Here is a 26,100-nt window from a genome sequence, read left to right on the forward strand (position 1 = left end):
CTTGGAAACGGTGGTCCCAGCTCTTTTCAGGTCATTGACCAGCTCCTCCCGTGTAGTTCTGGGCTGATTTCTCACCTTTCTTAGGATCATTGAGACCCCACGAGGTGAGATCTTGCATGGAGCCCCAGTCCGAGGGAGACTGACAGTCATGTTTAGCTTCTTCCATTTTCTAATGATTGCTCCAACAGTGGACCTTTTTTCACCAAGCTGCTTGGCAATTTCCCCGTAGCCCTTTCCAGCCTTGTGGAGGTGTAACATGTTGTCTCTAGGGTCTTTGGACAGCTCTTTGGTCTTGGCCATGTTAGTAGTTGGATTCTTACTGATTGTATGGGGTGGACAGGTGTCTTTATGCAGCTAACGACCTCAAACAGGTGCATCTAATTTAGGATAATAAATGGAGTGGAGGTGGACATTTTGAAGGCAGACTAACAGGTCTTTGAGAGTCAGAATTCTAGCTGATAGACAGGTGTTCAAATACTTATTTGCAGCTGTATCATACAAAGAAATAGTTAAAAAATCATACATTGTGATTTCAGGATTTTTTATTTTAGATTATGTCTCTCACAGTGGACATGCACCTACGATGACAATTTCAGACCCCTCCATGATTTCAAAGTGGGAGAACTTGCAAAATAGCAGTGATCAAATACTTATTTTCCTCACTGTATGTGCTGACACCAAGAACCGATCTGTGCTCTCTTTTACACAAATTTAGAATCTCCATACCTCACTACACGGAACTGAATGAAGCACTTCATTTATATAAGTTATATAAGTATATATAAGTATATAAGTTGTTTCTCTTGCTAACTCCCTAGTCCCTCCGTCTCGTTTGCACTCTCTATCTTGCTCTTCTTAGTCTTGCCAGGAAATCAACAACATAACTTTTTTATGTCAATTAACATTGCAAAAATGTCAAGAGGCCAAACCACATCTACCAAGCCTTCCCTTGCCATTGACCTGGGACACTCCAGCCAGCCCCACGTGAAGGATGAATACAATTTTAACAATTCAATATGAAAATATAATCAATATCACTGTATTTGATGTATCATACAAAAATGTATATAGAAATATTCAAATGTATTAGCAATTATTGATGGGGACAATTCACAATAAATGTATTGCAACATTGCATGCATTGTGAATTGACCATTAGTATTATAGTATTTTAATATCCTACTGTTGCAATACATTTATTGTGAATTGTCCCCTATTAAATAAGTTATTATCTTAAAGAGCTCATAGTACCTTACTACCCCACCAGAGCACTGCGCTCCCAGAATGCAGGGTTACTTGTGGTTCCTAGAGTCTCCAAAAGTAGACTAGGAGCCAGAGCGTTCAGCTATCAAGCTCCTCTCCTGTGGAACCAGGTTCCAGTTTGGGTTCAGGAGGCAGACACCATCTCCACATTTAAGAGTAGGCTTAAGACTTTCCTCTTTGATAAAGCTTATAGTTAGGGCTGGCTCAGGTGAGTCCTGAACCATCCCTTAGTTATGCTGCTATAGGCCTAGACTGCCGGGGGACTTCCCATGATGCACTGAGCTCCTCTTTCCTTCTCTATATGTATGCAACTTTATCCCATTAATGCACGTTACTAACTCGACTTCTTCCCTCTCACATAGTCTTGTGCTTTCTCCTCCCTCTCCTCTCCCCTCCTCACTTTCTGCAGGTGTTTCTGGCTCCAGAGCTGTGGAGTCTGGATCTGTGGTTTCAGGCTTCTTGCTGCCCCTGTGTTCCTGCGCAGCACCAGTTGCTACAATTATTATTATTAATCATATTAGTATTCTCATTACTATTGCTATGCTATCACTATCATTATCAGTAATATTATTCATTTTCATTGATGTACCACTACCACTTAAACTGTTGTTATATATATATGAAAATTTATTATTTTTGTTTTCATTTGCTTTCAAGCTGATGCTAAATTAAGTGGAGATTGTTCATTTGTCTATAGAACATAGAAAAGATATAAATTCAGGTATGATGTAGGTATGATGCAAATTAGCGACACAAAGACATAAGTCTGATGTTCCGTGTGTTAATGCTGGCATACAGAGCCTTTGATTGACCACATCTTCTGCAGAGATGTGCAAATAGATCCATATATTTATCTACAGCTATAGCTATACCCAGTGAATCAGAGCAAAGTGATGCACAGCGGTCGGTGAGAGGGGTCGATACCTTCATCTGGGTGTGAATGACTGTGAGATTGAATTGATTGTGTTTGGGAATGAACCAGTTTAATTAGTGGTGGCTGTCAAGAATTACATTGGGTTTAAAGTTTGGTATTTTTGGTATATACTGTATGTGATTTGGTGTATATGTGTAATTATATTCATATATATATATATATATATATATATATATATGAATTTGTATTACAATATGTGTTTATCAGCGGGCTGTACCATGAAAGCATATACTTAAAATCATGTACTACATATTTAATTGGATGTGTTGGGTACAAGCCATAATTCAGTAGTTTTAATTATTTAAACATTCTTAAGAGGTATACCTCTGTGGACAGAATCAAAGTCCCACAGTTTCAGAGCATATTAAGTTTAGGGAATATGGTTGTGACAGCATTAGCCTAGAGATAGTTAGGCTTAAGCATAAATGGCTGTTTGGGCTAGGTGCAGTTGAAGATCGATTAAAAAACAAAGATTTTAGCTACCGTTGTCTGTAATGACTTTCATTTTATTTGTCTCACTAAGCTCTCCCGAGTAAAAGAGAAATTCTGTCTCTTACATTATTAAATTTGTTACAGCAAAACATTTTGAAAGAAATATTAAGTCACCCAGATTACATTTAATATCAACATAATACAGAAGTGTTTTGAATAAATGTATCTGCAAAGTTGGAAAATGTTTATATTGATAAATAAAAATGTATCTCTGTCTTTATTTTGTATGATTAATATTGTTGTTGTTGTGTTTAGAACTTGGTTAAAATCAAAAAATGTCATGGACATTTTGTACATGTCTTTTTCAATATTTAACCAAAACCAAAATCTTTTGCTGCACTGGTAGGATTATTTCAGCATCTAGAAGACAGCTAAAACTCCAACCTACTACTATACCAATGTATTCAGATGTGTGTTTACTATTCATTTTGGGAGCTGTGGACACTAGAAAGTTTTTTTCACAGATAATTAGTTGGTTTTAGTTCTTCACAATGACATGCACTTCAATTCAGGCGGGGGAAAACAACATGGTGGCAGCCACACACATACACACACACTTGCATTTATTTACCTTTACTAAAAGAGGACTTTCATTAACAATTTATCCTGCGGCAAACCAAGCGTCTAGCTCCAGGGATGACACTAAAATAACAAGATATAGTTGGTATATGTCAAACGGCTGAGTGGAGCTGACTAACTTTGAAACACTTCTGAGAATCCTGAAGCTAATGGTTTCTGGGAGAAGAGATGGACGAGCTCATTAGCCAACTGTCAGTTACATAAGGATACATTTGCTTTTCCCTTCATCTCATGTTCATGACTGGGACAAACAACAGAACATCAACAGTGTGTTCCTTGTGGTCAGAAAGGAGCACCATTTTCCTGATGCTAATAAGTTTTACATGAACAGGAGAGATAACTGCAAATATGGGAAATACAGGAAATGTGCAACAGTCTGTTTCAGACCATTTGCTGCTTGTCTAGGCCAGTACTCACAATTTAGGATTATTGACGAATACAATCTGAACAGAAAATTGGGCACGCACACACCACTTGCCTGATGTGAGTGATTTAATCTGAGCAAGAAAAAAAAAAGACTATATTTGGTAGCCTGTTTGTGGTAAATAAAATTGCATACAATGAAAATGGCAAAAACAATGGCTGCCTGAAATGGTAGAAAACATACATTGAAACAGTGATAATTCAGCAGCTTGGTTTGCGAAATGATTATCTGTGACGTTATGTAGATATGATCAATAGTAGGGTTGCATGTAATAATTATTTTCACATGTAATAATTATTTTCACACTCGATGAATCTGCTGATTATTAATTAATTGTTTAACATATGGCAACATCTTTGAATGTATGTACGTACTAACTATGATGACATAGCCGATCAAACGATCGAAACCAACCTCTGCACTCTGTGTTCACTGTTGCTTTACCTGGTCCTTGCTTGTAAAATATCCACCGTGTCCGCGACTTGTAATGTAATATTCTACCAAGTAAAATCAATGCGAGTGAACACATGCCTCTAAGGCTCTAAGACGACCACTAAATATTGTAAATGGGCTCAAAGATACAAAACCCCTGGTATGGTCCTTTAATTATAGTATCATCGCTCATAACAATCACAATGTAGGTGGAAAAATATATTGTTAAAATGACAGAACATTGCATTGTTTGTATTTTCTTTAGGATATTGTGTTCCTGTCTCTGTGTGCTGAGGTGCCTTCCCTTCCCCTTAGTCTGAGGAGCTGCAATATAATATGGTTCCATCCTAATCAACTATTGTGAGACCACAGCAGAGATCCAGTCATTAATGAGGTAATTATTCATGCCCTAGTAGGGTTGATGGATGAGGAGGAGGGCTGCGATGGTGCTGTGGGGACAACAGATTCCGGAGGACGAATCTGTCTTGTACGCGCTTGTTGGCCTGCTGCAGCTTTCACACCAAAAAAAAAAAACCTTGAACATTTATAGATTGTGCAAAAGTGCCATATCCTGTGTCGAATCAATTTCCCCACTTTTCCTGTCAAGAAAATAGAGTGCAAATTAACATTTAACCCCAGAGTACAAAAGCTGGGTCCTGGAGCAGCAGTCATAAAACAAGATTGTGGCAGGAAGAAATGATTCCGTCCTGGAGGAGGTGCCAGTCTCAGGGAGAAGTTACTCTCTGCTGCATAATGATAAAATATTTCTTCAGGGAAGAGGCAACTTAATGCTGTTCAGCTGCAAGGTGCAATAAGGCAACCAAGACAGCTCACTGTGGTAAACAAAGAAAATGGTATTAGAAAAATGGAAGCCAATGGCGCCAGATTCCAACACCCTGGTCAGACCAATTAATGTTGACTGGGCCAGGATAGATTTTCTGATCTTCAAGTCTATCTTTCTATCTCTCAGACCAGCTGTAAAATGGAAGAAAAATATGCGCAGACATAAGTTCATTTTAAATCAAAACTCCTTCAATAAAAATTAAGGCTACACATTTTTGACAATATCTCACAGCCAAAGAATATGGGTAGAACAGAATTAAATATGCATTATTAACACAATATACAGAAAGTGAAAGAGACACAAAACGACTACAAACCAAGCAGCTGGGTCATTTGTAGTCTTTCTGTGTCTCTTTGTAATTGTTTGCTTCTCTTTGTAGTTGTTTAATTAACTTTCCAATAAGAAAACAGCAACAGCTGAAGCAGCCTTCCAGATATGAGAAATACTTTATAACACTCAGTTGGAACCATGACATTTTCTAAAAATAATTAAATTAATTATTTAAAATGAAAATCAAGTGCTAAATTATGGTGGTTAATGAGGGCGGAGAGAACCTTTTAATTCCAAACTCATGGAATGACATCATTTAATAGAGACAAACCCTTTAATGGGCTAGGGTGTCATACAGAATAGGTTTTGTGATCCTCAAATGTTTTTAGCCATAGCAACTTAGCTAGCATGGTAAGCAGCTTGGGATGGTTATATTGATCAGTCAGTCGACTGGCCCAGCTCTTTGGTTCAGACTGAAACATCTGGACAACTACTAAACAGATGGCCATGAAATGTTGCACAGACATTCAGAATCCCCAGAGCATGACTTCTAATGAGTTTGCTGATCCCCTGATGTTTCATCTAGCGCCACCATCAGGTCAAAATTTTCACTTCTCCAGTGAAACGCCTCATTATTCACCAGATGGATTGCTGTTCCATGTGGTACAGACATTCATGTTCCCCATGGGGTCGACTGTAATCGCATCCTCTGACTTTTCATGTAGCGCCATCATCAGGTCAAAATTTCAGTTCATCAGATACCCATGATATTCCCACCAGCCTCAGCTGCCCATTGGAAAATGTTTGCACACGAACCGGGCAGGCTAAACTAAACTGGTGAACACGGCAAAAACTGTTAAACATGTGCATGTTAAAATTGTCATTGTGAACATGTTAGCATGACAGCCACTACCATACCAACAACAATCATCTTTCCATTCCTTTTCACAATTCAGCATGACTGCTGAGGATCAAAAACAAACTCTGAAATGTGCTTTTACATAGGGCGCCTGCCAGATCTGCATTTATAGTACCTCTGGAGAACAGACGGTATCCACAGTCACTTTGATGCAACGTTCTGAATGTATGTGGATGTATACAGTAAATACAGCATTTGCAGAAGCCCTCATTCATCTTTATCAGCATAGTGAGCAAAATGCCTTTAAAAGACAGGATGATCCTGTGGAAAAAGGCAGTAAATGCAACTTTCACTAGATCGTCACATCATGCTTTTCATCATATATATATCTCTATATCTATATCTCTATATATATATTAACTTATTTGCTTCCACCTTTGTCTCTACCACTATTCTAAATCAATAGGACAGTGATTTCCAGGCTGTCATTTCAATTCCATCCTGTCAGTTTTACAGACTGTAGCCCTGACACCAGGATCACAGTGGTCCCTGCACTCTCTCAATCATCTGTCATCATCACATTTGTCATGGAGCGTTAAGACATTTGACACCTCATACTCCTCACAAAAACAGTACTTCTGCTTTCTTTTACACCCTCTTTCCAATGACTGACAACTCACTTGTGGTGCATAAAAGACAAAATGACTGAGGCACCGGGATTCACATTGTTAAATAAACTTTGAATAAAAGACAGGATAAAAGAGGTATGAGTACAACAGAAGAAACTAACTGGGCCCGAGAATACTAATAAATAATAATAATGTAATAATAATATATTATAATAATAAATTCTCAATACGTGGGAATCGGATGCTGTTGCATGTTTTTCCAATAAAACACCGACAGTCTTGAGGGCAGAAGGTACACTTCTTGTGCTTAATAGTAAATACTAACATAAATCTTTCATCTTTGGCTGGATTGTTGCTTTAACCATCTTCTGAACAGAGCACCTCTCTTTGTATCACAAAAATAAAGGATCCTGATGGTAACAGGTGAATACAGAAATGCACTTTTTGATGCAGTACAAGAGACTACCTGACAGGGATATCAGTGCTGTGAAATTAATTGCCAAGTGATGAAATTTAACTTCTTGGGAAGCTGCTAAAGCTTTCAGTTGCCAGGCAATACTGAGATAGCTGAGTTTTGCTTAAAGTGACAGGGAGCTTTAAACCAGGAGCCAGTGATCTCACTCCAGTTTGCCATGCTTTAAAATGTCAGAAGGCACTGACTTATCATCTCATGGATGAACTGTGGCTTAATCACACTATTGATTTTTATACTGGATACACACAGAGAGCACAATAACTATCTGCTATCTGAACAAAGTGGGCAGAATGTTGCATTTTTGGACATCATAATATGATCAATATGGTTCTGAAGCTACAGTAATTCCTTTGCTTCCTCCAATAACTTGATCTCAGTCTAAAACCAAGTTAGCTACATTGCTTATCTGATGTACTGTCATATTTCAGTGTCTTGCAATCTGAGCTTCAACCATTCTGAATAGAATTATGGCAAGGTATCACAACATCTACTTGGATAAAGACCAAGTTAGAAATACACAGTGTAGGCCTATTCTATATAGTAGCAAGTGATGATATCTAAAGCTTTGGAACAATAGACAGATAAAAACCATGTGAAGCTAATTGCTAAATTATATTACACATGACAACCAACAAGTAATGAGATCCATGCGACGTCAATAATTTAAAAGTCAAATACAACGCTGTGGAGACCTTACAAAACCTTCTGCTGAAACACAAAGTAGTTTTCTTTAAATGGCAACAACCAGGAAACATGCATCAAATTTATGCTACTTTGCTAAAGTCACAATGAACAGAAGTGCGGTTGAAGATGAAGCTTGGAACGTCAGCACACAGCTTCAAATGGCCCAGTGACCGAAGAATGCAACGTTGCTCTTTATTTCCCTGATGGTCTGTGTCTAGGAGACACAGATCCCCGCCGCCTGCAGACATCCTGATAACTATTTTCAGCCTTACAGATGTTGTGATGATTCAATTATTTATGAATCGGTGGGTGACTGTGGGAAGGCTGGAGGACAGAAAAGCATCACTCTCACTACTGGCCTAGATATTCAAACAGAATCCTCACAGTGAAGTACAGTGCAGTTTTTGTAAATGAATGTAGTGCTGGCTCTGAACATGAAATTTTACTTCCTGCAGACAGTTAGGTGATGAGAAATTAGACATTTGGGGACTGACAACTGCTGCACAGCTCTGAGGCCATAAATACCTCCAGTATAATGCCTGTTCTGTTCCAGCAATATTCCAGTCTCTCTCATCAAGACACTTTTTTTGTATTATGCAGACTTGTCTCAGTCTCGTGGGTGTTTTGACTTGGCCTTGACTCAGCGTCAGGGGTGCGTTAACTCGGACTTGCCTCAGTCTTGCGGGTAATTTGACAGGAACTTGTCTGTGTCTCATGGGTGTTTTGACACAGACTTTACTCTGTCTTGTTGATGTTTTGACCTGGAGTTGTCTCAGTGGCATGGCTGTATTGACACAGACTTGGAAAATAATGCAACATGTAGGCAACCTTTAGTGTTTCCTTTTCTAAATCCAAAGTAACGTACTAAGCGATTTAAATGATATCACAGTTGCTTCTCAATACCAACCAACAACAGCATGAAGAACATTGAATAGGCTCTGATCTGTGTTTTCACTCTTAGCCTCGACTCATACTCTACCCCCTTTTTCTGGACTTTGAGACTTGTCACTGACTTAATTTAAGTGGGGTTGACTACACATTTGTTTGATAAACAATAAAAACTAATTCACTGCTAATAGTTTGCCTGCCGATGAGCAGCACAGATGAGAGCAGCACATCATCATACTTGACCCCTACATCATGCCCCGCCCCTTCTAGGGTGAAGGCTTCCCCTCTAATTTGACTGGCAGTACATGCAAATTCTGAGATTTTCTATTTTATGCCAATTTAATAGCATATAATAAGAAAACCGCATTGCATTTTCAGCTATTAGGAGCCCAAGTCCTACGTTCAGTCAGGCAAACAATTACATTTTATGTTGTTGCCAATTAATGATATGCGTTATTAAATAGGAAAAAAATGCATAAATATGGCTTGTTGAGTGTTTTTTTAGTTTGCCTCCATCAAAGTGGATGACCCTGACACACACAACTACCTTTTTATATATCCAGGTAATGTATTTATTTATTTTGGTAGTCTGTCCAATGTAATGTTGCTGTAAACTAATTGCAGCTCTGTGGCAAAGCAGAACCGCTGTGTCCATTTCCTTTGTTAATTTATGCTGGTTACAAGGCTCATTATTAGAAGCTAGGTTAGCTGAATTTATCTAAATTATTAACGTTAAAATACCCTCTGCTCCCAGCAGTCTTTTGAGCGGCAGCAAGTGTTTTATGGTAGGGTCATATTTTTTCACAGTAATAACTATCTATAGGCACAAACATATGATCTACTCAATTACATCATTAACTAACCTGTGATGAAGTGTTTGCCACAGAAGATTGACTGGCCAGGTCCCACAGATAACCATTTTCATCTTCTCTGGTGATGGCCTGAAGCTACAGACTTTATCATTTATTGTGCTCCACTCCTTGGGGAAGTAACCAAAATCGTGAAATGGGTATTTAAATTTTTTATTGTTTGATGTACAAAATGCGACACAGCCGCTTTTAGGCATGGTGCCACTAGTATTTTCCACTCCAAAGGGGGCGTTGTTGTTCTGATAACAGGAAAGTGACGGATGACTGCTCACATCTCATTAGTCAGCTATACAATAGGACCAATGTTCACCTGTGTGAATTTTCAAAGCAACATACTCCAAAGATCAAACCACAGGTGCAGCCGTGAAAAACAGTAAAATGATTTAAAATGCCAAGAGGAAGACATATAGACCACATAGTGAGTTCTACTTTCTAAAACCATCTTTGTAGCAGTAATTACAATAGCAATGGTGTTACCTTAAAGTGCACATTTAAGCGTTTGTATATATTTTTGTCTATTTTGTCTACTTGCAGATACCTGAATTTTTTTTTTCTGTTTGACAGTCAGATAGATTTTTTGCTCGATATTTTCAGCTTGACCTTTCCTCTCCATTATAATGAAGGAAACTACACGCTCACATTTACAACCAGTCAGACTGAGGTATAGGCAGCGAGCCACACCTTACCCCATTCAGCTGCCTTTCTGACGTTTCAGTGCGGGGAAATCTTTCTAGTTGTGACTTTCGGTGAAGGCTGCGTGAGGATTACAACGGGAGTGGGTAGAGAGGTTAAGAGAGTAATGATTTATTCCTCACTGGAGAGATGTGAGACATTCATCACCGGGAACAAAAAGGCTGTAGCACTGTTGGTTGCTGGTAGAGAAAGACGGCAATACAACCTGTAAGGAAGAGATGCCTCGCTATGACACTTCAGACAGAGGCTTTCTGCCTGCAGGGCTGGCTTATTAATGGAAGCTTATGAAGAATTGTAGTTTTATAATAAATCTGATTGGATATTATGAAAATATCACAGAACGCATACCTAAGAGAAAATTAATTTTAGGTCAGATGTGGTCTATTTAAACTTTTGTATTATAGGATTATTATAAAGGTATTATAGCAATACCATTGCAGATTAAAATACCTTACACTCAATTTATACTCATTAGAAGACATTTACATTTTACAGACCACACATAGTATTTAAGTTCATACAATATTGCAGAAATATTCCAGTAGTAATTTTATTTTTTTTTACCAGAACCAAATAGGGAAATGATTGATAATGAACATTTCAAGTATGGACAAAGGAAATATAAAATGTTAACGTCACAAAAACTGAAAGCAGGTACAGTTCAGCTACGTTCATTTATTCAGCAGTTTGGTAAACTTGCATTATCAAACTGAATACATATCAGTCGAAATATTAATGCAACATTTACCAGCCTCCTGCCGTGATTTTGAAGTGACATAATGACATAAAATCATAAAGTAAATATGTAAACGTGAAGCTCGAGATGCCGCCAAACTACAGCGCCTACCTCCCGTTTGACGTTCCATAATAATTTCTCTTTGTAGTCCTCCTCCGTGGAGCCCTCCATGTCTGTCCGTCTGTCCGTCCGCGGTGTGCACGACACAGGTCTGTCTCTGCCACTGTCCGTCCGCTCTCCCCGGCCTTGCAGAACCTGTCTGCTTTTTATTCCCCGTTTCCTTCTTCCTTCGCTCAGCTGGACTCTGACGCAGCCGAGCAGCCTGCCGGTGACGTCAGAGGATCCGCCTTCTCCACTATACTGATCAATGGAGGAAAAGGGTGGGTGGGTGGGTGGGTGGGGAGGGGGGGACAAAAATCACTGGCGCTCATAGAACCTCCCAGGATCTATCCCCGCCCCAACCTGCCGCCTGCAGCCTCTCAGCATCCAACACACCAACCTGTAGAGCCTCGCAGTTATTTTTAGCATCTCTTTTTCTTTCTTCCTCTCTCCTGGGCAGGAAAGAGTTACAGCAGGGGAGCTGCTCTCTTGTGAAAAGGTGTGAAATGCTGGCAAATGGTTCGGAGAGGTTTGCGTTCTTAACGGTCTGCCGTTGCTTGTTGGTTGTAATAATTCACTCAGGTGCATAGGCCTATCTCGAGCAGACGGCTCCTCGGTGCCTAGATATGGGACTCCAGCGGAGGAAACATGTAATGCAGTTAATGAGCTCATTAAAATGCTGCCTTTTTAATGACTCCATTCACAAGCATGGCCCAAAAGCACCGACACACACACACACACACACACACACACACACACACAGAGTGCAGCTGATCCTAAAGGATTCTAAAAATAGTGTTTTCTGAAGCACAAGTTGACTATTCTCAATGCTGGTGCCAGTTTGGCCTGCTGCAAAATAAATGACGTCAGGAAAACTTGACACAGAATAACCTCCTCTGTCACAAAGTCCAGGGCTCAGTTGGAAAAGGGACATCGCACGCTTCGATGCACCAGTTAGGACTTTCCAAAATTAAGATGTGATGTAAGTTGTGACCTTGTTTGCATGTTGCCAGATCACTGTCAATGTAAATGTGATGTGCCACAGAAAACATAGCAAGAATATGATATCATCTTTATCTTCCCACAACAGAACCTACATGAGTGGTTCTGGTTAGGCAGAGATTAAAGTTACACCTGCATTCAGGGCTGGCCCTGTTAGTGTTGGAGCCCTAGGCAAGATACCCCCCTTGCACAAACCCAATCCAATAAAGTCCACCACAGTGGTTGGGGTCATCACTTCTCAATCCTCAGGAATTGTTCAACAAATTAAGCATCCAAACTCACAATTTTAGCATAAACAGAGAAGTCAATAATCATCGTCCATGATGAAGAAGTGTGATCCGCCTGCACATAGCCTTGTCAACCTCCACACCATAGCTAAACTGGGAGACCAAACCTAACCTGGGATCTGGGAATCTTTCCCCACATAAACTGTGTGTCAACCCAGATACTATTTCCTTGCATAGTAGTAAATTTATGGTGTAATTTTCCTGAAATGGAAAAGCATAGGTTTAGTTTAAACGGTGGAGGGGACAAATAAAGAGGAGGGTCTGGTGGTCTTCCCCAGAACATTTTGAGCATTAAAGACAATTTCCTTCATTCTGGTGAATATTTGCGCCAATTCATGGTTAATCTTCATCTATATAAAGCGAAACACAATATTCAGGCAGTATGTGGCAATTCAAAATATTAAAATTTAATAGAATATAATGCACTAAGGCTTTCAGGCATTCTGCAGATATTGCTTTTAAATATTTTTTCTCCTGAAGATCAACTTTTCTAATTTAATAAAATCCGTGCTGAGTCAGTACACATGCTAGGCCTTGCCTTCTCTTTTGAGTCTCCATGTTGGGGAAATAACCTCTTTTAAAAGGCCTACGTGGGAACTTTTCACCTCAATGATAAAGTAATTCATTTTAATTCAGTTGTAAACTCCTGGACTTTATTAGCTCCTGTGTTTCAGCAGGTTTTCTGCTCATGTTAAAAACTTTCTGTTCATTCAGAATATCTCCCATTTTTTCTGGGTAAGTCCAGAAAAAAAAGCAATATTATGAGACTAATTACATCATTTGATAAGAATTCATATTATTTTTAAGTCTACCTGGCTTGTACTCTGTGTGCATTACGTCCTTGATCCGCTGGTATACAGCCTATCCCCTTTAGACCATTAGACCGACAGATTTGTGCGGAGTCGTAAACCTTCTCTTCCCCCTGACATTCTGAGCCCTAAGCGACCGCCTATGTGGCCTGTGCCACAGGCCGGCGCTGGCTGCAGTTTTGTTTAAGAAATCAGTTGCCTGTACCAACAGTCAGATTCTGAGTGCAGAACTGTTACATATAAATGAACGTTACATTCAAGGCCTCGCCAAACCAGTTCACTTCACACAATGCCGATTAAGCCTGTCACCACCAGGTAAGTCTCTCAGTACATGCATTATACCAGAGTTTTTAAATCTGGTATCTGTGGCGACGTTCCTGCGCTGGCAAACCAGTAGTGACATGTTTTATTCCAACCAGTGATGATTGGTTTGCCAGAGCTGAACGGGGCAGCAACTCATGGCAAAGCATCTAAGAGCGTATGTCATTAGCAGTGTCCACAGTGTTTCGTATTTACTCTCACTTTAAGAAGGGGGAGACAAAAGGTCCACACTGTAGGTTCAAGTTGTCACTGAGCTTTACTAACAGCTGCCACCTGCTACAAACAAAGCACCTGCAACATCAACAGATCATGTGGTAATTAATATGACATATGAGGTGATGCTCTGTCACAGTTATCTCATTGTTTTGTATCTACAAATATTTCCTGATGTGTCTCTGAGCTGCAGAGATGGACCAATAAGTGAGTGGAAGTATTCTCAGAGCAGAGAGTTGACAAACTGTACTACAGACATACACTGATCCGCCATAACCTAATGACCACCTGCCTAATATTATGTAGGTCCCCTTTTTGCTTCCAAAACAGCCCTGACCCGTAGAGGCATAGACTCCACTAGACCTCTGAAGGTGTGCTTTGGTATCTGGCACCAAGACGTTAGCAGCAGATCCAGATTTATTTGTCCAGCAAATCCCACAGATGCTGGATTGGACTGAGATCTGGGGAATTTGGAGATCAAGTCAACACCTTGAACTCATTCTGTTCCTCAAACCATTCCTGAACCATTTTTGCTTTGTGGCAGAGCGTATTATCCTGCTGAAAGGCTGCATATGGTCTGCAACAATGCTCAGGTTGGTGGTACGTGTTAGAGTAACCTCCACATGAATGACAGGACCCAAGGTTTCCCAGCAGAACATTGACATTGACTGACAGTCCCAACAAACTGCGATACTCTGTGTCTGACACCTTTCTATCAGAACCAGCATTGTTTTTTTTCAGCAATTTGACCTACAGTAGTTCATCTGTTGGATCAGACCACATGAGCCAGCCTTCACTCCCCACGTGCATCAATGAGCCTTGCTGCCAATTAGCCTGTTGCCTGTTCACTAGAGGTGGGAATCTCTTTGCAGCTCATGATTCGATAAGGATTCAGAGGGCTGCGACGCGATTATAATACGTAATGCGTGTGATTTATGGATAATAACTAAGAATTTAATTTGCATGTTAAAATCCAAAGGAAACGTCTCCTAAATTGCTTAAAAGGACTAGTTTGCATCCCTGATTTACTTTACTAGGCTCAGCTCCTCCTGGTCACCACCGTCCTTTATTTATCAACCAGTTTTCAGACTCAGCAGTTTAGTCTATGCAACCTGATCTTCCCAACCCTGGTAGGTATTGTAATGACACGCAACTACTTAACACTAATCTTTTTCCAAATTTAGCTAATGTTAGATAGCAGCCAAAAAACGTGCTGTACAGGGGAGATGTTAGCTAGCGCAAACCACCTTCACTTTTCCAGCAGTTGGGGAAACAACATACTTTTAATAACGGTCAGACTGTGACCTGTGCGTACATTTACTGCCAGACTGATAACTTACTAAGTAACTTAAATAGTGTCCTCCGCTAACTGTCACAGTCACTTTCTGCAGCTCGCTCTCTCTCATTCACCACACACAGGAGACACAGGGAGCAGCCCAGCAGTGAGTGTTACCCACTGCATAAACGTGTTACCGTGCTTGCACAGTGCATGAGTGAAACCTATCAGCTGCGCATTCATGTTAATAAGCGTGTGAAATTTTAGTAGCAGCGGGGCAATGCGTCGAGTACAGGGACAAGGTTCCAGCTGCAGCCCGCAGACAAACGTGACGGAAGTTGAACTACAGTGGGAAGGCCCAATTCCAATGTCCCCCCTAAACCCTGAGTCCTGACCCTCAAAGACTTTACTGACGTCACTTGGTAAGTGATTGAGTACAAGAGGCTGAAAGGGCTCAAATGCTGTAAACAGGAATGGGACAGCAATTTGCCACAGTATCACATTACCTTGACAACGCTGAAACATGCACACTTGTTATTTATTTTTTGCCTGATTTTTAAGTCTTACAGGCTCTTGCCCTACAGAGCGGACAAGAGGTAAATCTACATTTGTCAATGATCAATGCACTATTTTTGGTCAAAACTAAAGATGTGATTACTTTCCTCTGACTTTGTGTTCTTCGTAGCCTACCATCTTAAATCAGTGTAAAAACAAATTCTAACAATTTTAACATCAGCTTTGGTTTCCCGTACTACTTCTTCTTGTCTTATAAGGCCGATTTGCCATGACTTTTCTGTTGAAACCCCCCTGTTCCACGTCACAAAGTTATGAACTATGGGCAGTTCCCTCAGGCAAAGTCTGCAGACTTATGGAAAGGGTGTAAAAAAGGCCTCAAAATGATAGCGAGAGAGCCCTCACGCACTTGACGATTTGACGGTGGGACAGCCCTAAGCCCTCACGGATTTACCGGGAACGCTACTCAAAGTCTGTGAGTGTGGACATTGAGATTGGGCCGAACACTGGTCTCTGTTATGTGCACACCAAAGACTGTCCCAGCACTGCACTTAACGCACTTCCCAAAGTTCCACCTTTTATGTTCCTTGAACATTACGTTATCAACTAACACTTAGATAATAGATTTTCGACATTTGTTAATGGATTCAGAATCTTCCACGTCCGCTTCACGATGCATCTAATAATCAGTTTTTTTCTCCCACCCCTACTGTTCACTGCTTTTCTATGCTTCGACCACTTTCGATAGGTACTGACCACTGCAGACCGGGAACACCCCACAAGAGCTACAGTTTTGGGGATGCTCTGACCCAGACGTCTAGCCATCACAGTATGGCCCTCGTCAAAGTAGTTCAAATCCTTACGCTTGCCCATTTTGTCCTGCTTCTAACATATCAACTTTGAGAACAAAATATCCCATTGACAGGTGCCATGGTAACGAGATACAAGGTGTTATTCACTTCAGCGGTCAGTGGTCATAATGGTCTGACTGATCGGTGTATGTCTAATACAATTATCATGAAAAGTAAATGATACAGACCCCGGTTTGTGTAGAAAGCAGACAATACCCGAATGAATTAAGAGCATGTAAATTTGCTGAATATCAGGTGTCTCTTCACCCCTTAAAGAGCTGGTATTATGCTCATTTTCAGGTTCAAAAATCCTATTTAGGGGTTGTACCAGAACAGGTTTAATAAAAAACAACAACAACCACCAGTGTTTTTGAGGGTGTGTTGGAGTAGTTGCTTGGCGAGGGTTATGAGGCACATTTTACTTCCATCCCTGTGACATCACAGGGATGGACTACAAACGAGCTGTTTTCAAGCGGTTCAGAGCAGAATATTCTGTGGGAGATGGGAACTCCCTTTGGGCTGGACTTTGGGCTTTTTCACTTTGCAAACCTGTTACATGCACAAAAGGTATATAACTAAAAGACTGAACCAAGGGTGGCATCTTTTAAGTCTATAAGTAATTTGGACTGCAGGATCCCAGAGAGAATAAGTTCTATAGCACAGGTCTTCCTTACTGTGCACATTTTACAGTCTACTGAGTAACAATCATTTTAATTATCAGTTATTTTCACAATTAGTTTCGTCATGTGGGGTGTGTGTGTTTGAATGGTTTAATTATAACTGCCAGATGGGCCAAAGACCAATTCCAACCTTTGTGGACAATTTATTAAAAAAAGAATTAGTAGAAAATGCTGATCACAGACACGAGGGGGCAACTTCAAATTGCTTGTTTTGTCTAAACAGTCTAAAATCTAATTTTCACATAAGACAAAAAGAAGCAGCTGATCCTCACAACTGAACAATTATTAAAATAGTCAATTCATGGTTTAATTGTGTCAGCTTTAGTCCATTGTTCAGCTCTGAAAACCATCTTATTTAGACTGAATAATTTCTATTTCAGACTGAATAGAACAGAAATCTTTTTATTCCACTCATGGAAATGATCTTCATTTTCTTTGGCGACAATCACCTGTAGTTTTCACGGTGTGCCCGGCACAGTAGGCTCTAGTCGGCCAATAGGAGTGGACAAAAGCTGTCTGACTGCCAGTTAAGCATAGTGAGAAAGGGATTTGACCCATTTTGCAGTTGCTTATTTTTTCCTCTCTCTTCCCATAAGCAAAAAACTACAGGCTGACAGTTTCAGACAAAGACAAGGAAGAGAGACTGAGCTCATTCAGGTTTTCTGATTAAACTTAAACTTTTAAGTTATACTTAAAGTTTAGCTCATATTCTCAATTTGTATTCAGAGCACATAGCCATTTAATAAGATTCACAGTGGAGTGAAAATGCTTGGGTATTTAGTTTTATTTACCTTAATATTTGTTTAAACTAGTTAGTTATTAGTTGCATCTCACAGAGGATGTATGTGCTTTTTGTCAGCTGGCTGTCAGCGTTAGTATTTAGTATAGTTATAATCCTAAAGACGTTTACGAAATTGTCCTCAAAAATGCATCCACAAAACAAGCAGTACTTAAAAACTTGACATTTGTTAGTCAGTGGATCACTTATAAATATAACCTGTTCCTGTAATATTTAGACAAATAAAAAAACAAAACAAATAGCCCTTTATCTTTGAGATCTGGGGCTTTTAGAAACCCCTTTGAAGACACAAGAGCAAATGTACTGACTAGATTAGGCTATACATGTCACAACATATTGTATTTTTACATTAAATTACGGCTTTTTCCCCCTTTCCATTTTCTTCAAGGTCTTGCGCTCATCCACTCAACTCCACTATAAGCATCTATGCTTATAAATTTTTCTGTTTTTTTCCCCCCGGGGCACACATTTTGGCACCCCCCTCAGGATGGAACCCTAGGTGGCTGCCTATGTCGCCTATAGGAGGCGCTGCCACAGTTACAGGGTGTAACAGCAGAGTCAGGAGCAGCCATAGCGAACTGTTAGATGAAGAGCTGCAGGCAACCAGCTGCATCCCTCGAACTCAGCAAGGTAACAAACCTTACTGTGCCCTGCTGCTGTGGAAACCTCTGTCAGCAACATGAATTCTGATCACCAGCGCTCATGGCATGATGGAAAAAGGCACATTACCATCAGACTTCTTTATTAAAACACTATGAATCTTTTTGGCTCCACTGTAAACAGATACTTCTGCAAACCTGTTAAATTAAACCGCGCTCACTGTTACAGCCAGTTAACATGTGTGTCACCCAATCAACCAGGAGCTTTTAGTGCAATTTAAGAAGTCAGGCACTATGAGAATGAGGCATCAGTTGCTCTTTGGCATCACTGGTTCTTTGAAGTGAGCAAACAATAAGCAGAATATTTAACGGTATGTTATTTAGAGCAGTATTATTCTGTTTCCTGACAGCTGAGTTCAAACTGTAGATTTTATAATTATGCCTACCTACTAAAAACATAACAAAGACAAAAATAGTTGAATAACAAGAACTTTTATCTTCACAACTGGGAAAAAAGGCATTATGGAAAACTGCATTACAACATACTAAGGTATACTAATTATAGAAAAACAGGTTGATCTTTGGCAAACAGGCTTCTGCAAGTGTGTATATGAAAAATACAATTTATAAATATGAAACATGCTCTCCTGCTGGATCAGAGTTTAAGTGCTAGGATTGTAGTGCTTATTAGTGATTTTTCCTCCACTACTAATCTACATTTAATAAAAAACCTACAGTTCTCTAGATATTCAAAGTAGTTACTCAGCCTCCTCTGATAGTAATTCATAAATTATGATGGACAGCACGGACAACACCGCAACTATCTAGAGTAAAAAGTCACATGTAATTAGACCATGGCCACAATATGGACTTTTTTGATAGTGGTAATGAAAGTAAGATACTAAAACAATCCAAAAGAGAAACTTATGAGCATCAACAGATTTCACATTTGAATGTTCATCATCATCATGATGTGAAAAACTGAAATCTGGCCAGTGGTTTGTGGTTTCAGTCTCAGTGTCCCAGTGGCCGGTCGTCATACGTGCTGTACCTCTTGACGTGTATTCGACGGACACGCTCGCGAAGCTCAGCTCCTCCAGGCCCCTCCTCTTCCTCGCTGTGAGAGCCGCAGTTAGTATAGCTCCGACGCGTGGCCTCCAGCAGGGAGTTGTCGGGCAGTGGCATTGTCTCGTAAAGCAAGGTGTTCAGAGTTTCCTCATAGATGCGAGCTTCAGGAAACTCCACCTGAGGTAGGAAGGCACAGACACCAGCTATTTCTATATTGTTAATAAATACACTGAACACGCATGACTATTTACAGGTCAAAATTGTATGTTCCATGCTTCACTCATGCCGGCAGGCCAGGCTAAATAATTGTTGGCACAGAATGCCATTTCTAGTGGACATAAATACAATAAACAAAAAAGTTACATCCATACTGTCAGAGGGGTTTAGTACTAATGACTGAAAACGACCAAGGATCCAGCTTACAAAAAAAAACAAAAAAAAACGTATGGCTCTTTTGGGTTGCATTCAGTTATTTTGAATGTGTTGTCTAAACTCCCTGGTGTTCATGCTCAGATTTAAAAAATCTATTCAGTGTTTTTTTGAGGGGTAAATTGCTTTAGGCTGTTTTTCACTGTTTCCAAAGCATGTTCAAGTTCAAGTTTCATGCACATGGGTACAAAGTGTAAAAAGCAGATTACAAACCCAGTTACCCATATACATGGCAAAGAAATCTAGCTGAGGAAACCAAGTTTAAAGAAGTCCTCCCCTCAGTAGACTTCTTTCTTTCCTTTACAGAAACAGTATAAAGGAATCAGACTAAAAACAGCTCTGCGTTAAAACATCACAGGGGGCTGCATTGGTGAGGGCGCATTGTTACAAAGTTACCAGTGAGACAATGAAATACGATCCAAGAAGTCTGGCTGGGGTAACAGATTCATGCGATTAAAGGCTTATCAGATGCCAAAACACTGCACAACAGTTTGTAATACTTTGTGATTTTACAACTCTGGAAAGTTATCACTGTGGCAACTATTTTATCTTTTTGTTGTGATAACAGTAGATTTACAGCGTTCACATTACAAAGTAATCTACCAGGAATGTGCATCTCCTTGCTGGATGACATTGCAGACCGGCTCCATTCAACTGAATGAGGGGGTTGCGTTTTTTCCCCACGCAGGGCTAAAGTTTGTCTGAACGTAGTCTAACTCGTCCTCACCTTGGTCTGCTTCTTCTCTGTGGCATAGACGATGGAGGTGCAGCAGACCTCAGCCAGCTTGCGACCCTGACCATAAAAGGACCAGCAGCAGATTTCGTCTCCTATCACGTCTTTGATGAAGAGGACGCGGCCGTTGAAGCTAAGAGACAGCCTGTCGAACAGCTCTATGTTCTTCAACAGGTTGTCGTCTGAGTTACTGTCGAGACAAAAGCAAACTGATGTGGGGAGGAAGTGCTTCATCATCTACTCCACTCTGTGGCTTGTGGCTCATTACTGTATTAGCTCAACAAATCACTTTTTCCCCTCTCACTGAGCACTTTGAAGAACTGTGTCAATTATCTTTGTGCTGATAGCAGCAGGACCTCTGGAGGAAGGTGTTCTTACCTGGTGTAGGAGTACTTGTTATTGCTTCTGTTGTACACCAGCTTCACCACAGGCTAACAGAGAGAAAATGCATTTCATTGCTTTAATATTGAAATTGTACCAACTATGAAGACAGAGCAGAACATTACTGCTGTTTTACAGGTCCTGGGGCAGAACCTAACTTGGGGAGATTCTGTTAAAAAAAACTCTAAATTATTTTTTTTATTTGATAATTCCAGATTCATAATACCAATTAAATTAAAGCCATAGTCAGGGTTTACCTTGGTAGAAGACTGGATGAGCCTCTCCTCTTCCTTACTGGAGGTGACCACAGGTATAACACACAGGGGCTGCTCTTTATTTCCCTGTCAATCACAAACCAACATACACTTGGAGTTAGAGGTACTGTGCAGTTACAGCATCTATACAGTATAGTATAGTGATACTTAGGCCAGATGTAACATTTTAGAAACTGATTATAATGCAAAAATGTGCGCCCATCAGTGTGGTAGGTTTAAACCAGCCAAATGCAAAAAAAAAAAAAAAAAATACTACAAAGCTGACTAGTGTGCATCATTACACCCATTGGTACAGCTTGGTTTATTGAGCAACGCATTTCCAAAACAGTTAGGTTGACAGGCATCTCATTATGTGACAAATGTGCGGTTTGCACACTGCATAATGCACTGTGTATTCAGTGAACAATGACACAGCAAACAAATAAATGCACACAAAAAACATCTTCAACATGACAACACAAGGGCTTCTTAAGGAGTACTATAACACTAAATCCACTTTTTGAGTTTGTATAATACATGTACAGTGACTTTATTACACAACTGATCCTAGTCCCATTTCACAGTGTTTATTGCAACAGTTACTTTTCTTTTTCCAGAGAAAATCCAGTAATTCTGCCACCAAAGCATCTGAAAAATCTGTGATGTACCCCGGGATACAGGAATATCTGAAACACTGTTCCACTGTCCTTTGCTCTGCATGCTGCACACACAAAGTATGTAGCGGACCTCACAGGAGGCAGGTTGTGTGCTGTTCATTCATAAATTACTGGACATGATGCGGAATGAATGACAGCCAGTGATCTTAGAATTCAATGACTTGCTGCCTCACAATCTGTCCCCCTGGAAACCAAAAGATGTGTAAACCTTGGCAGCCCAGCAGACATTCCTGAGAACATCTGTCAGTATGATGCATACCCACTAACGCTTGTCTTGCACAGATGGTGCAGTAAACTGTATTGCTGCCATAGCCTAGAGGCATAAATATACACTGTGGTCCACAGCAAATCAAATCTGAGCTTCTCTGTTGTAGAGCTTAACAGAAGTCACTACTCCAGCAAACACACAGTCAGGCACAGTACTGAGTACCATGAAGTGTACACTGAAGGAATTCTTAGACATTGCCACAGAAAGTAAATAGCAAGCAGGGGATAAAATCATCTATCACAGTACATAGGACTGGAGAATAAAACACAACAATAATTGTGATATTACAATATAACCAATGGTCAATAAATGTTCAGCTTAATTTATTTGAATCACAAAAAAATCAAAATTCTCTCATCTATTAATATATTTTGTTGAGGAAAAAGCACTGAAAAAAACAAATTACTTCATTTCACTTGTGCATATTTGTTGAAATTGTTTTGAATGTTCTACCTCAGATTGGTGAAATGATCCAGTGTTTGTCATGTTTTGACCATAAACACAATTAAACATCTGGGTCTTCAATTTACACATTTCGGTGCAAAAATCTGCCTTTAAACTAAATGATGACGAATAATGATTTGGCATTTATCGTGATAATTATCTATATCGACTGATTTTTTATTGTGATAATATTTTTGGCCATATAGCCTAGCCCTGGCGGTATATTATATATTTTACATCCTTGCTCACAAGTATGGTCACCATCTGACTTTAGCAGGTTAGCTTGCTAACATTTGCTAGTTAGCACTACAAAGTACACCTGAGGCTGGTGGTAAGCCTAACCAATCAGTAAAAAATAAAAAAATAACTAACAAAGGCAAATTGGTCATAAACCAAAGTATTGGACACACTTAAATTTGTCCCTGAATATGGCGTGAAATAAAAAGTCAGGGAATCAGAGTTACAATGACTATCTCCATACCATAATGTGCTCCAATTTCTCTTGTAGATGTGAAATATTTCACTGGATAAGGGAAAAGTTGATCTGCTGGTGGTGCTAGAGAAAAAGTCAGGGGATTCATCCTCTGGAAACCATAAATGTCTTTCCAATATCATATGGCAATCCATCAAACACTACCATCAATGTTGCTAGCAGGGCTATTAACCAGCAAGGAATGTCTTTTTTGGCTAATCTGGTGAATTAAATCCTGTCAAATCCATAATAAGCAAACAAAATTCATTTGTACCATTGTAAATTAAATATTGTCGTAGAGATGTCCTGAACTACACATCATATTCTACAGACTTAAGAAAACATCTTTGTTTGGTACAGATCCTTGCAAAAATCACTGCATAATAAAAAATGTTTTTCTATGAAAAAGATTATGTAAATATGATCATTCCCTCCAAAACCACACATCATATTGTGATATCCGTGAAAATAATCGCAATAGATATTTATTCAAAATCGTTCAGCCTTAGCTCCACATGTGTGTACAGGGTTTCTAAAGGCTACAAGCAAATACTGGCTTTCACAAGTATCAATAACAGGGATTGAAATTGGATTTTTTGTGATGTTGATGTTTACTATACACTCTTTCATCCACCACTGTATCAATAAAACAATTCAAATAGGCCAGAAGGGAACATAGCTGAAGAGAATAAACTGAGGGATAGGTAACATTAGTAGTGTAGGCAGTATAGCAGTATAGCACAGATATTTGCCATCAACAGCTGCTGTTTTCATCCTAATGCTAATTTGTGTACATTTTTATAACAATAACTTTAGTAAAACAGATGTAAAATAGAACAAGGGGAACATATTGCTCTCAGGAGGCATGAAGCAGCACATATTGGCACAATAGCATCCTGGCTCTGACAAAATCTATATCTGTCCACTGCAGAGAATCCATCCACAACCTGGAGGAGGAACTAGTATAAATGAGTGTATTAGTATAATATTATAACATTATATTAAACGTATATTGTAAATATAATAGTAAACTGTTAGTTTGATATTAATTTATTATTTATTTTATGTTACTATTATTAGTTACGTATGTAGATTATTACATTATAATAGTACAGTATAAAGCTTACCACTATTATAATATTAATTCCAGTTACAGCTGTTTCATTTTGGGGTTGTTTTGTATTCATTAACTTTGTGTAAGAAATACTTTACCTTTAAGTAGGCTGCTAATTTGTCAATAATCCAAACTATTTACGGAGAACGAATATAACATTTGGAAAGTTTGCTGTTGCACATTGTTGTGCACCTTGTTTTTTTAAATGTCCCGCTCCATCCAGGCTGTGATTGATCTGTTCACGAAAAGTGGCATTGACAAGCACATGGGCTTTATGAAAAGTTCAACGTGTTTCAATAAAAGATAAATAGACAGCTAACGCTGGCCAAACCCAAATGCTGCTAATATTTTCCCTGTTGTCTTCTGTCTGACCGCTTTACCTGCTGACGCTGCATCTTGCTCTTGTTTCATGCGGCTACAGAGCTCAGTCCGACTATGTTTTGATTAGCATTGGGGGTCCAGCGTGGTGGAAGAATACGGTCGGTTATATTCGTAATTCAGTTTTCCGGTTCGCACGGATCTATTTTTTGGGGCGTATGAGAGTGAAATGCTCACACGGTAGATCCCTGCGCCTAACGTTACACAGACGATTCACATAGTTGCTATCCTCTGCCTCTCCAATATAAATAATTACATTCAAGCAACACTTTTAGCAGACAAGCTCTTTGTGGAAACAGGATTTCCAAATTGACAAAAATATCTAAAAAATGTAATACCTTGTTAAATGGCGATTAAGACTTTAATATTTTTTAAGGCCTTCATTTTCGCAATATTGATTTATTACCTTAAGACCCCGCGGACACTGTGTTATAGGACCCTATAGTCTCGATAGCAGTATCGATAAGCTCAGACCTTATTGATTTTCGGGTTTTAGGAAATTTTGGAACGGTGTCCTTTTAGAACCAGGTATCGATACCGGGTATCCCCATACCTACTGAACAATATTTATAAAAATAACTTTAGTAAAATCGATGTTAAACAGAACAAGGGGAGTCTGTCGCTCTCAGGAGGAGGTGGTTAGAAGGAGCACATATTGGCACACTGGATTCATGGCTCTAGCTAAATCTACATCTGTCCACTGCAGAGACACTGTCCACAACCTGGAGGAATAACTAGTATGAGTGTATTAGTATAATATAACTAGGGCTGGGCACGTTAACGCGTTATTATGGCGTTATCGCATTAATTAATTAACGCCGACAATTATTTTATCGCACGTTACCGCAGTTTTTATTTTATCATTATTATTTTGAAAGTCCCTTGCTCACTGGCTCTGAATACACACCCAGTCAAACCGTGGGTCACAGGAGGGGCGGGAAAAATCAGCCACCCAAACAAGCAGTGGAGGGAGGCTTCAGCAGACTACGCTGTCATCTTTTTTTCAAAAACATGCTTGAATAAAATGAAGTATAATCTTTTTTCAGTCCCTTTTCCTTGATAAAATAAATATTTTAATGGAAAAAATATGTTCTAATTCGTTCGTGATACAAATGAATTAAATCAAACATTTACTGACGATATATTGAACATTTATTATATTGTTATTGAGGAAAATTGTATTGCTATTAGGGCTGGGCACGCTAACGATTTATTATCTCGTTAATGTATTAATTAATTAACGCCGACAATTATTTTATCGCACGTTACCGCAGTTTTTATTTTATCATTATTATTTTGAAAGTCCCTTGCTCACTGGCTCTGAATACACATCCAGTCAAACCGTGGGTCACAGGAGGGGCG

At 39.5% G+C, this 26,100-nt stretch overlaps 3 protein-coding genes across 4 annotated transcripts in view; 1 reads left to right on the top strand and 2 right to left on the bottom strand.

Moving 5' to 3' along the window:
- Nucleotides 1–11,299, bottom strand: part of sgsm2 (small G protein signaling modulator 2) — a 108,355-nt gene extending 97,056 nt beyond the window's left edge. For both annotated transcript variants that reach the window (XM_046074870.1, XM_046074869.1), the window contains exon 1: nucleotides 11,183–11,299. In XM_046074870.1, the coding sequence (XP_045930826.1) occupies nucleotides 11,183–11,242 (60 nt within the window). In that variant the 5' untranslated portion in view covers nucleotides 11,243–11,299. The remainder of the gene's footprint in view (nucleotides 1–11,182) is intronic.
- The window catches only part of tpst1 (tyrosylprotein sulfotransferase 1), a gene marked incomplete at its 3' end in the record, with an annotated part of 837,181 nt that overhangs the window by 118,226 nt on the left and 692,855 nt on the right, over nucleotides 1–26,100 (top strand).
- Nucleotides 18,996–26,100, bottom strand: part of LOC123986018 (BTB/POZ domain-containing adapter for CUL3-mediated RhoA degradation protein 2-like) — a 12,479-nt gene continuing 5,374 nt past the window's right edge. The window contains exons 3-6 of the mRNA XM_046074068.1: nucleotides 21,389–21,475; nucleotides 21,129–21,181; nucleotides 20,745–20,940; nucleotides 18,996–19,765 (exon numbers count right to left, since the gene is read on the bottom strand). Of these exons, the coding sequence (XP_045930024.1) occupies nucleotides 19,535–19,765; nucleotides 20,745–20,940; nucleotides 21,129–21,181; nucleotides 21,389–21,475 (567 nt within the window). The 3' untranslated portion in view covers nucleotides 18,996–19,534. The remainder of the gene's footprint in view (nucleotides 19,766–20,744; nucleotides 20,941–21,128; nucleotides 21,182–21,388; nucleotides 21,476–26,100) is intronic.

This window comes from Micropterus dolomieu, linkage group LG17, assembly GCF_021292245.1.
Source record: "Micropterus dolomieu isolate WLL.071019.BEF.003 ecotype Adirondacks linkage group LG17, ASM2129224v1, whole genome shotgun sequence".
Classification (NCBI taxonomy): domain Eukaryota; kingdom Metazoa; phylum Chordata; class Actinopteri; order Centrarchiformes; family Centrarchidae; genus Micropterus; species Micropterus dolomieu.